Source organism: Mesoplodon bidens, assembly GCF_964165515.1.
Source record: "Mesoplodon bidens genome assembly, chromosome: 4".
In the NCBI taxonomy this organism is placed as follows: domain Eukaryota; kingdom Metazoa; phylum Chordata; class Mammalia; order Artiodactyla; family Ziphiidae; genus Mesoplodon; species Mesoplodon bidens.
The window spans coordinates 125,527,972-125,540,900 of NC_138160.1; the positions used below are offsets into that span (position 1 = coordinate 125,527,972).

General features: G+C 43.8%; 1 protein-coding gene across 4 annotated transcripts in view; it reads right to left on the reverse strand.

Moving 5' to 3' along the window:
• Nucleotides 1–473: 473 nt before the first annotated feature.
• PPP2R2B (protein phosphatase 2 regulatory subunit Bbeta) overlaps nucleotides 474–12,929 on the reverse strand; it is a gene marked incomplete at both ends in the record, with an annotated part of 458,963 nt that continues 446,507 nt past the window's right edge. For all 4 annotated transcript variants that reach the window (XM_081230516.1, XM_081230517.1, XM_081230515.1 and 1 more), the window contains 3 exons: nucleotides 474–753; nucleotides 3,583–3,674; nucleotides 11,164–11,333. In XM_081230516.1, the coding sequence (XP_081086642.1) occupies nucleotides 474–753; nucleotides 3,583–3,674; nucleotides 11,164–11,333 (542 nt within the window). The remainder of the gene's footprint in view (nucleotides 754–3,582; nucleotides 3,675–11,163; nucleotides 11,334–12,929) is intronic.

The following is a 12,929-nucleotide window of genomic DNA, read 5'->3' on the forward strand; positions in this document are numbered from 1 at the left end:
CACAAAACAAGGAGAATTTCTCTAAGAGTAGAGTAAACGGTGTTTATTTTTCATTGGATTTTTTTTCAGTCATCAAAGGGAGTTGCTTAATTTAAAAAAACGTATCTCTTTCTTTTCTCTTTAAATACTACAGACAACCTCATTTTATCTCAGCAGACACCTAGAAACAAAACACTGGACCCACCAGAGAAAACGGGGCAATAAAAGCATCAGAAATTCAAGTCAGCTATGGAAGAATTACTGTTAGCTGGCAGCTCTCAATTCTAAACAGAAGTGTCCCAGAACCTGTTGGGTTTGACAAAATTTCTTAGAACTGGGGATTTGGGAAGGTTGGACTCCACGGACTTCTATTCCATTTGTTTCCTGCAGAGGGAAATTAGAGTCTATGCATCAAATGAACACCCAAAGAAACATTTAAAAACGTGTTTGACTAGTATTCAGTATGTGAGATTATTAAGTAATAACTTGTCTTCCTAGTTAACCTTGTCCTGGAATATATATAGGTTATTTGTAGCCGCCACTGCTATAATATTTTCTGAAGGATGCCAAGCTGTATGCAAGATCTTTTTGCTAAAGTCCAGACTGTCAACACTGATCTCGTCTTTTCTCCGCTTGCCCCCCACGCACACTTTGCGCGGTTTTAGGATAGCTCGGGGTTTGCTGTTTTCCCTCGAGGCCTCAAGGGTAACATCGCGCTTGGTGTTTCGGTCAAACATCCTGAAGAAGTTGTTGTAGGAGCCCGTCATGATGACACTGCAAGGCAGAGAGGAAAAAGGGAGTGACTGAGTGCTACAGACAAAGGCTTTCTAGAGCAAACGACACCACAATGTGGCCAGCTTATGGCACCACACAAGAAACAAACAAGAGATCAAAAACCGCAACAGGCTTTGTAGTGTGACTGTTGAGTTTCTCTGGAATCACTAATAGCAACAAACTCTCTGGCTGGGTGAAGGATCGTGATAACCCTCCTTGTTATTTACCAATAGATTCCTTTTGGTTCTTGGTCTCCATAAATGAGTCCAGTGGTTTTAATGATCCCAGCCCACCTCCCTCACATCAGGATTCTGAGGCTGGAGTGAAGTTATGAGAGTAGGAACACTGAAAACGACCGTCACTGTACTGTGTACATTTAAAGCACGGTTACAGTACGAGGAATTCTGTGTTGCCCGACTGCTAAGGCTTTCTCGCATCAGCACTGCAGGAGGGATGCTGGCAGTACAGCACACATACCAGCATGTTTCCTCCCCCTGCTAAGAACTAGATCTAAATTCAGCCTTTTCCAAAAAATTAGATGCCATCGTGGTCTCACTCGGGAAGGGAGTAAACAAAAATTCAATTCTGAAAGGATGTAGGGTAAGGAAATAAGCCTTTGAGGGGACTGATGGATGGTTTCTACCTTTCTACAAGAGTTATCCATTCTCAGGCATATCTACCATTGATTTAGAGAGCAGTGAATGCCAGAGCCTTCCAGAAGCAATGGACTGACTCTTTAATGGTGACAGTTTGGACAAGATGACAGGCTGAGGGAAAGATAGCAAGTGGCGTCCCATTGTGGCTGCCCCCTGGAGAGGTGGGCGTGGTCTTGTTTGTGGGTGAGGCTCTGAACTGACTGGCTGGTTAGGATGGGAGAACACAGCGTCTCATCTGGGGTTGGAGAAAGGTGAAGACAAGATTGGGCGACAGCCAAGGGGCTGAGTTTTTGGGTACTTTGTTAGCTGTCCAAGAAATTAACCAAGGGTTAGATTTTGTTATGCTGGCCCAGGAAACTGATGCTGTGAAATGTGTGTTTCTGTCATAGAGCGAGCTAATATTACCTCATCAGGCAGGGTGCTGAGTGCTTTTACCCCAGACTTCATTTACTCTTCCTTCATCCCATGTAAGGGATTTACACAGGAGGAAAAGTGAGTGACTTGTACAGTGTCACACATCTAATAAGTAGCCAAGTCAGGTCTCCAGCCCACATCTGCCTGACTCTGGGGCACAAGCATTCAGCCACTTGGCCTCACTGCTTCCCATGCACTGACCTTTGCTTCCCTCACCATGACCCGACTTGTTTTTAAACAGTAAGAGAAAGTCTTTTCTGGGAAAATAATCTCAACCTTATCTGGACCAAGAATAACATTTTCTCATTTATGGAAAGAAATTGTAATGCAGTGGAAAGCATGTTGATTTTAGGATTCAAACTCTTCCTCTTGTCTCTACTGCTTACTAGTTCATGAGCTTGGACAGATTGCTTTATCTGGCTGAGCCTCAGTTTCCTCAACTGGAAAATGGGGATGGTGAAAACAATCTTGATGGATTGTGGTCGGGATTAAAAAACATGATGTGTGTGAAAGTACCTAGTAAGTACAGTTTTTGAACCTTGGTTAAGATAGGAGGGAAACTGGAACAATAACAACCACAAGTATTAAAAAAAACCTATTCTTAATAAACAATGAATAAATGACAGCTGGAAATGAAAGTAAATAAAATAATAGGGCTGGGCTAGCTTCTTTTCCCCTCGACGGCCTTTGTTAATATGTCACAGTTGCTCTGCCCTCTACCTACTGGGCAGTGTGACGTGTCCTCTGCCACGTGGTGATTCCTTCCAGGCCTAAGTGGAAGGCTGATTTTGGATCACTGACCAAAAAAAGCCCAACAAGGGTCACAGAGGGAGAGCCTGCACTCACTAAGAGCTCGACTCTCTGAGTGCTTTGCCGTGATAGAATTTCCCTGCTTCCAAACACTACTGCTGATGCCGCCTTCATTGAGGAACAGCCCCTGGTAGCCTGTGCTTACTTCTCCAGGAAATCAGAGAGTCATCTGTAATATTTGTCAAACCAAAAAGAAACTAAGGGGAGGTAATAGGAAGTACTGTTGAAATCAAAGGCCTTAAAACAGTCATAAATCACTTTCAGGACATGTGATAAATGAGGCCGAGTAGAATTCGGTTAATGAACCACCAGGGCCTTTGGCCAGGTCTATACTGGAAGCTTCAAGGAATAATTTTCCATCTAGAAAGCACACTCTGCAGTCATCTGAACTATTCATGCTGAAAATTTGCTGGTGGAGCTTCATTTTAGGCATGTTGACCCAGCTCTGGGAGTGTCTTGTGTGTACAAGGTAGGAATTTCTTTCTTTTTTTTTTTTTTTTGCAGTACACGGGCCTTTCACTGTTGTGGCCTCTCCCGTTGCGGAACACAGGCTCCGGACGCGCAGGCTCAGCGGCCATGGCTCACGGGTCCAGCCGCTCCGCGGCATGTGGGATCTTCCCGGACCGGGACACGAACCCGTGTCCCCTGCATCGGCAGGCAGACTCTCAACCACTGTGCCACCAGGGAAGCCCCAAGGTAGGATTTTCTTGAGGTTAAGTGGTCACCTGAGCCAGTCCTGAAAGAGGAGTCAAGGGTGTCACTCATCCCTCCCTCCTTTCCAGGCCTGCCTCAAGGGTCATCCAGTGGTCCACACAGTGCGTCTCTGCCAGGCCTCGGGGCTGATTTTGATCTCCCTTTGGTTGCACCCTGCTTAGGATACACAGCCCAGGGCCTTTGCAAGGAGAGGGACCACCTTTGGAAAGTTCCCAGCCACACAGACGTTTCTTACCTGTCTGACCCATTCCACACACATTCAAATTTATCAAAAATGCAGTCATTTTCGTAGAGGGAGCACAGCTTGCTGCGGAGGTAGTCGTGAACCTGGTTGGGGGGGAGGACACATTAAGAGGGTGTTATTATTTTATTATTATTATTATTATCTTTGCTTTACGCAGGCCTCTCACTGTTGTGGCCTCTCCCGTTGCGGAGCACAGGCTCCGGACGCGCAGGCTCAGTGGCCATGGCTCACGGGCCCAGCCGCTCCGCGGCATGTGGGATCTTCCCGGACCGGGGCACGAACCCACGCCCCCCACGTCGGCAGGTGGACTTTCAACCTGCGCCACCAGGGAAGCCCAAAGGGTGTTATTATTTTTAAAAATGATTTCTCTCTGTGAAGCTCCTCTTTGGATGTGAGCTGTTAATTCTTTCAGTGTAAATGTGGCTTGAATCGGATGGTCTCAGATCTGAACCCAGGTGTGGCCCTTTTCAGCCTTGGGACATTAAGATGAGTCGGTGAGCTGCTTACACAGCTAGTGTGGATTAAACAAGCTTGCTTACATAGATGGTGGCATAGAGCAGGGCCCATTAAGCGGGAGAGTCCCATTTTCTAAGCTGCTTTAGAGGACACCGTTCATTCAGCTTTTTATTTGACAAATATTTATTGAATGCCTGCTATGTGGTTGGGAGAGACCCATGAACAGAATACCCCTGGGGGTGCTTTCCTCCTAGTGTTGGGGAAGAGACTGTATAACCAAGTAAATATATAAGGTATTTTAGATGGTTGGTGATAAAGATATAGAGAAAAAAACATGGAAAAAGGGAGTGGGAGTATTATTTTATACAGGGTGAGTAGCCAAGGGTTCACCTGAGGTGGCGGCATTGGAGCAGAAGCCTGAAAGAAATGAAGGCACCTCAGTGGTATCTGGGGAAAGGCTTTCCAAGCATGGGGAACAGCAAATGTAAAGGCCCAGAGGCAGGAGTCCTGGAGGCAGTGCGGTGGAGGGTGGCAACGAGCAGAGTGTGGAGGCCTCAGCGTGTGCTCACCAGTTCCCGCAGGCCCCTTACTCTGAGTGATGTCAAAGACTTCACAGAAAGGATGCTGAGCCTGCTGTGTCGTGAGAGTTGTAAGCCTGCAGGGCCAAAGGCAGGGAGGCTAGGTACAACCTGGGTGATAGATGACGGCTGGGACCAGAGCGGGCAGGGGTGGGAGGTGGTCGGATTCTCGACATGTTTGGAAGGAGAGCTGATGGGTCTTGGGGATGGATCCACTGAAGTGTGGAGAGGAAAACAGGAGTCAAAGAGGGCTCCTGCATCTTTCTCTTGAGCAAGTGGAAAGATGGAGTTGCCACGTTCATTTGGGGGATCTATAATTTGGAGATGTCTATGCAAAGGGAGCTCATCCAGTAGACTCTGATGTGATGTGCGTGGCACAGCCCTGGAGTATGCAGCAGTTTTCTCTTGCTTCTATTTTTCAGTGAAATAAGAAGCAAGGTTATGAGCTGAGAGTGAGGAAGGGGAGGGGGTAGCTGGCAAACAGTGCAGGGTTTCTGGAAGGCGCCGAGGGCCGCTTGAAGTTGTTGGATGTGAATTTTAAATGCATCTGGTCAGCATGATTGGGGTGTTTTTCTCCAGCTGCATTCAGCAACTCAGGTGAAGATGGCAAATAGGCAGAGGATGAGGGCTTGGAGGGTAGTAATCCGGGTACAATTTTGAATTCTTCCTGAGCTCTGTCATAGGGACTGGTAATTGTAACAGGCATACATAATATGCCAGCTTGTTATTATTAGACAGGCGCTTTATCCATAGACTCTTATTTCATCTCTAACATCATCTTAGGATGTAGGTGTTGTCATTCTCTTCGCTTTAACAGAGGATGAAGTACCGGGTATGACACCATTTGTCCGAGATCACACAGGAAAGGAAATGACAGAATGGAAAGTGAACCCGGGATCTGGGTTCTGGAGCACACACACACTTTTGCCTTCTCTAGCAATCTACCTCCCACTGGTTCTGCCTCATTGGCCTCGCCTTATGTGGGGTCTCAGTCCTAGACAGGAGCTGGGAACTGAGGTGAGGCCAAGAGGGAGTTAAAATTGGGTGAAGGCAGAGGGACGTTAGGAAAAGCACTGTTTGACTTTGTTTAGATGGACAGTGATGGTTCACTCTCCCTTTTCCTGCAGCCTAGGCCCCTCTCCTCCCTTGACCCCAGAGTTCTGTTGGATGCTGAGCTCAGAGGCTCAGCTGTGTGCTTAGCACTGGGCAGAGGAATGAGGTCAGATTCATTCCTTGTTCCATTAGATGTTCTGGGTATTTGAAAAGCTCTCTGAGTTATTTGGACAGTGTAAGGATTTCTAAGTCTGCAAATTAATTTCCTCCACCTTTACTCTCTTGTTCCCAAACAGTTCTGGGCCTTGTCAGGGTATCTGCTTCAGTGCTACAGTGACAAGAGAATCCATCTGCAGCTGGGCTTTTGGCTTTGTTAGGTAATGGGATGTAAGGGCGAGGCTTGTGTCTTGAGCTTGGGAACTCTGCTATAAATTAAGACATTGTCCTTCCCTTCCTCCACCTTTTGTGCATATTGGAAGTGGCTCAGATCTGATCTGGAAGGCGATTTTGTTTGTAGGGCCATTTCTGCTTGTTGAAGATCTCTAGTTATCATTAAGAATCCTTGAGCAAAGCAGAAGAGAGTCCTGGGACAAAGAGAGAGCTGATTCCAGGTCTTGACAAACTTTTTCTATAAAGGCCCAGATAGTAAATAATTATACTTTGTGGGCCATAGAGCAACCACCCAACTCTACCCTTGTCATGCAAAAGCAGCTATAAGACATAAACAAATGAGTGGGAGTTGTGTTCCAATAAAACTTTATTTACAAAGATAGGTGGCAGACAGGATTGGCCTCTGAGTCATGGTTTGCCTAACCCTGGTCTTGACTATAATTCCCCCTCTCCCAAATCAGCACAGACTATTTCCTTGGAAGAAATCGATGGTGGAGGTAAGGGCATAAATTGGGGGTCGAACTTTTCTTCTGATGGTTGGAGGACCCTGACCTCAAGAATCCATCTCTTTTCTAGAAAGCAAGCCTGATTCTTGCCTCTCCTTGATTTTATCATTGACTTGCTTCCAAGTTCTGTGTAATAGAGGGAGAAGAAGAAGAGGAGTGGGGCTTCTGAAGGCGAAGGATGTCAAGATGGAATTAGTGCAGTGGGCAAGGGGAGCCTAATTTATTATCCTTGTATTCAAGATCTCCTACTTTTTTGAGGAAAAAGACAGGCAAAATTGATCCTATTTTCAATCTTATCTCCCCCTACTGCTTCCTCTTATCTGTTATGGAGCATTTTTTTTTTTTCATAATTTTCCTGAGACTTTTTATTTATTTATTTATTTGATGCACCATCTTTTTTTTTTTTAAGTTTAGCTGATTTAAAATGTTTGTTGTGTTAATTTCAGGTGTATAGCAATGTGATTCCATTATACACACATATATATATAATTTTTTTTTCAGATTCTTTTCCCATATAGGTTATTACATGATATTGAGTAGAGTTCCCTGTGCTATATATACAGTAGGTCCATGCTGGTTATCTATCTTATATATAGTACTGTGTGTATATGTCAATCCCAAACTCTCAATCCATCCCTCCCCCCCACTCCCTCTCCCCCTTAGCAACCACAGGTCTGTTCTCTGGAGTCTGTTTCTGTTTTGTAGATAAGTTCATTTGTGTCATATTTTAGATTCCCCAAATAAGCGATATCCTATGATATTTGTGTTTCTCTGACTGACTCCACTTAGCATGATAATCTCTAGGTCCATCCATGTTGCTGCAAATGGCATTATTTCATTCTTTTCTAGGCTTAGTGATATTCCATTATATATATATGTATCACATCTTCTTTATCCATTCATCATTGACAGATGATGGACATTTAGGTCACTTTCATGTCTTGGCTATTGTAAGTAGTGCTGCAGTGAACATCGGGGTGCATGTATCTTTTCATATTACGGTTTTCTCTGGATATATTCCCGAGAGTGGGATTGACAGATCATAGGGTAACTCTAGTTTTAGTTTTTAAAGGAACCTTCAGACCGTTCTCCATAGTGGCTGTACCTGTTTACATTCCTACCAACAGTATGGAGCAGTTCTGGGAAGTTCCTGATTACCTCCAACTGAGGGCCTCTACAGGAAAAGATGATCTATTACACTATGAAGGTATACACTATGAAGGTTGAATATATATTCTGTTGTAAAAAAAAAAAATCTTAGGCAGAGAAGATGGACTTTTTTCCCATCAGAGGAGAGAAAAAGGTAAGATACAGACATGAGAAACAAACATCTAGAGAGCAGAGTAAGGGAAAACTTGACTCGTGGTCCTATTTGATGCTTCTCTCTTCATGTTGCAAAAATTGTTTCTATGCTATGTTCCTATGAGCTTGGGGATGGCCTTCCTGACACTAAGCTGAGTCTCCCAACACAGTGGTTCTCAAATCATGTATTTGTGGGAGCCTGCTATTGTATAGTTGATAGACCACTGTGAGGCCTAGCACGATTAAACTCTGTTGGTTTGTTCTCCTATTTCAGGGGTTGACAAACTTTTCCTGTAAAGGATCACACAGTAAATATTCTAGGCTTTGTGAGCCATGTAGTGTCTGTCACAACGACCCAACTCTGCCGTTGTGGCATGAAAACAGCCATAGGTAATAGGTAAATGATCAGGTGTGGCTGTATTTCAATAAAACTGCTTTTACAAAAACAGATGGGGGGCTGGATTTGGCTCCACAGGTCACAGTTTGTCAACCCCTGTTCTATAGGAAAACGTGAACATAGCTCATCATACTTAAGTCTACAGCTTCTTATTCCCAGAAACATGCTTGAGATCAGTTGATGGATGTATGAAGATACAAAAAAGAGTATTTTCATGTAGCAATCACGTAAGAGTATCTATCACCTGTCTCCCTGCCCAGGGAAGGCCGTAGTAATTGATGATGGAATTCCTTCCCACCGGACCAGTCCTTACAATTTTTTTCAACAGTGTTCTAGACACTCACTCACTCAGTTTGTTTACCATCTTTGATATACTATATTACCATCTGATACAGTATATAAACTTAACTAAATTGCTTTGAAATATGTCATCTAAAATAAGTTAAATAATTTTTGTAGTATTTAATTTCAATAATGGGCTATGAGAGCTCTTGCTCAGTGTTCTACTAGGTAAACATGGTTTGAGAACCATGATCTTAAAATGCTGATGATTTCATGTCACAGCTAGCTAGCTTTGTTCTAGAAGTCTTTCCCTAAAATAAAAGTGGTAATTACTACTTAAGTTTATATACTGTATCATATAGCCTAATCTACTTTTCTCTAAGCACGGCTCTCCAGCAGGCCACATCCCTGTCAGGTTCTAGTTCCCACTGCCATCGCTTTCGTACTAAGGGCTGTAACACCAGATGGTTTGACTGCACAGCTGGAGGGGGACACTCCTGTTTGCTCTAGCCCTGTGCTGAAGATGAGGGCTGTGAGCGGGAGCCTGAGGGCAGCATGTGGGGGACAACGAGAACGCAAACACACAGGGGATGCTACTTGAACCACAGGGGTAACCAAACTACCTCGACCACATCTGTGGTCTTGAATTCTGGCCCCCAAACTTTTTTACAGCTTCACGGTCAGCCATCAAAGTCCTCAGTATCCTCAACCTCCTCTCTCAACGTTTCCTGCTTCTCCTGAGGCCACTCACGTGGCGGCTGGACTTCTGCCCTCATGTGCCAAGGTGGGTGGGCTCTGTGCTGCTCAGGACAGTCATCATTCCTGTCTCGGGTCCTCAGCTCCTTCCAAGTCATGCCATCCCACATGACTTCCTGCTACCCATCCTTCTTACAGTCAGCAACAGTTCTCAGCCCCTCTACCCCATTCCTGGAGGCCATCTAGTGCCTCAATCTCTCTTCCTTCGCCATCCCTGCCATCATTCTTAGCGATTCGAATACTCTGGACTCTTGGTTACTTGGCCTCATCATTTTCAGTATGTTTTGTCCTTTGCTTTCTGGGTCATATTATGAGCCTTGTCATTACTATAACTGTATTTGTTTAGTAAGTATCACTCTGGCTACTTCCTATCAATTCTTCATTCCCCTTATAACCTACCTTAGATTCAGCCATCCATCATTCTAATCAATCAGTCACTCCCTTAATAGATACCTTCAACAAACTTGCTTTTCTCCCTCCTTCCATTGTACTCCCTTGGCAAAACCCCATCACTGGTTAAATCTAACTTTCTGCTCTTCCTTACCTATACCAAGCAGGTGAATGTGGCTGGGAAAAAACACACAATCACACAGATTTGTCTCACTTTAAATCAATAATATAAACCTCAAGTGGATCCCTGAGCAACCCTACCATACTGCCCTAGTCAATTCACTCTCTTAGATGAGTTTTACACTTTTCCTTCTCACTCAGCTAGTGACCTTGCTTCTTATTTTACTGGAAAATAGAAGCAATAAGAAGAAACCATCTGTATGTTCCCATCACAAAACTGACAAACCTACTGCATCTGTAGCTATTTACTCTTTTCTCTTTCCTTTGATGGATGAATTGCCCACCTCATCTAAGTCCAATTCTGCAGTGGAATCTATTCCCTTGAGAAGTTGACTGCTTCAGTTAATTATCTCCCTATGAGCTTACTCCTATCAGCATAAAACAAGCTGTGATGACTTCCTCAATCCTGCATTCCGTTCCAGCTACTACCCCATTTCTCTATTCCTCTTCAGAACAAAATCTCTTTCAGAATTTCACTACAGGGCTTCCCTGGTGGTGCAGTGGTTAAGAACCTGCCTGCCAATGCAGGAGACATGGGTTCAAGCCCTGGTCGACCCCACATGCCACAGAGCAACTAAGCCCGTGAGCCACAACTACTGAGCCCACATGCCTAGAGCCCGTGCTCCGCAACAAGAGAAGCCACCGCAATGAGAACCCTGTGCACCACAAAGAAGAGTAGCCCCCTGCTCACTGCAACTAGAGAAAGCCCGCACAGCAATGAAGACCCAGAGCAGCCAAAATTAAATAAATAAATAAATTAAAAAAATTTTCACTACATTTCCCATGCTCTAGTTATAGTCTCTCTTGAACCCACTCCAATCAGACATTCATTCCTACCACTTCACCTATAACTCTTTAATTAAGGTGCCTGATCATCTCCATGTTACGAAATCCAACTGACCATTTCTCAGTCCTTCCTTGATTCAGCAACAGCATACGGCAGTTGGTGACTTCTTCCTCCTCGAGACAGTTTCTTCACTTGGCTTCCAGGACTCCTCTCAGTTTCCATCCTACCTCACTGGCACTTTCTGCAGTCTCTCTTGCCAAATCCGTTTCCTCTCCCCAGCCTGTAAACACTGGGGCCTCAGGGCATGGTTCTTGACCTTTCCTCTAGGCTAGATCTATCCAGACTTACACTGAACTGTCTACCTGCTATTTCTGGATGTTCAACTCGCTCAACATGTCTTTTATTCTTCTGCTTTGTAAGCCTTTGCAGGCAGGGGCTGATTTGGAACCCCTGAAGAAGTGCCCAATCTACATACTAGTGGGTGGTGGTCTGTACCTGGTAAGTCTCGATGGGGCGGTTTTCCATGTTGAGATCCCAAACTTTGACCGTCAGATAGTCTCTGGTCATGATATACCTCCCACTGTGGCTGAACTTCACATCCGAAATCGAAGAGATGATTTCAGAGAAAAACGACCTGTTGCTTGGATCTTCCGGCTCTTCAAAAACTGCAGAACAAAAGCAAAACAAGACAAATTTAGTACATCCTTGTCAGCTGATGCTAACGTGTTTGGGCCAGCTAGAAAGCCAACAGTCTAACCTGGAGTAGGGCTGGAATCTGCAGAATATAAGTTGCTAACAGAAATGTCAGCTCCCTGGCAGCAGAACAACCGGTCACTGGTTTCTACATTTTGTTTCTCATGGAAGGACTCCCATGGGACTTGTCACATCCACAGATCTGGCACTGACGGTTCACAAGCTCCAGGTCTATGTATCTGACTCTTTCACTTTTCCCCATGGTTCCTGGGTATCACTGCATATACTATAACCTGTAGTCATCTTACACACTTAAATTTTTGTTTATGCCTTTTTTTGAGATATAATTCACTTACCATAAAATTTACTCATCTAAGTTTTATAGTTTGGTGGGGTTTTTTTAGTATAATCATGCAACCATAAACAAAGTCTAAATTTAGGATATTTTCATTACCTCATCCCGTGTAAAAAACCCACAACTCCATTCCCATTAGCAGTTACTCCCCATTACCTATTCCTGCAGCCCCAGGCAACCACTAATCTATTTTCTTGTTTTATGAAATTGCCTATTCTAGAAATGTCACACAAATGGAATCATTCTCCCTCTGTGTGTGTGTGTGTGTGTATATATATATATATATTCTTTTGTGGTGACTGGCTTCCTTCCCTTAGTGTAATGTTATCAAGGTTCATCCATGTTGTGGCATGATTCATTCCTTTTTATGGCTGAATGATACTCCATTGTATGGCTATATTACATTTTGTTTATCCATTCATCAGTTGATGGGCATTTGGGTTGTTTCTACTTTTTAGCTATTATGAATAATGCGGCTATGAATAAACAGAAATTTTTGTGTGCACCTATGTATACGTATCTCTTGGATCATGGTGCTTAATAGTGGGACCTTACTGCCAGACTGCCTTGGGCTTAAGGTCAGACTACCATTGACTAGTTGTGTGACCTTGGGCAAGTTACTTAACTTTTCTGTGCCTCAGTTGCATAGGTAAACTCTGGCTACAACGTCTTTTGTATATATTTTCCATTTGCTCTGGTATCTAGCTGCTTATTATTTCATTCAACAGATTCAGCTGAATAAAAGACACTGAAGCTTATTGTAAGCTGCCTTAATTCATCTTTCTAACCTTGTTTTTGAACTTCTCTCGTTCAAATTGGATGTGCAAAATACATCTTGATGTTTCCCATCTTTATGCCCTGCCTGATCATTCCTCCTTCATTGTGTCATATTTTGCTTGATTCATATGTCTCATCTTTTACATGTTATTTTAGCCCCAAATGATCTTTTCTTTTCTCTGAAGCCCCATCACACTTGGTCTGGCCTGTTCACTTAGCATTTGCTCAGGTATTCTCCCAATGAAAGCATCATTTCTCACATTAGCATTTAACAATCCATGGCTTATCTCAACTAGGAATGTGTGCTTCTTGAAGGCAGGATTTTGTTTTTTCTTTTCTTTGTACTGAGACTCTTGCACATAAATATTCAATAAATAGTTGTTGCTTGATTGGAACCAAAGCCAGATAAATTAATGAAATCTTTGCCTTCTGGGTG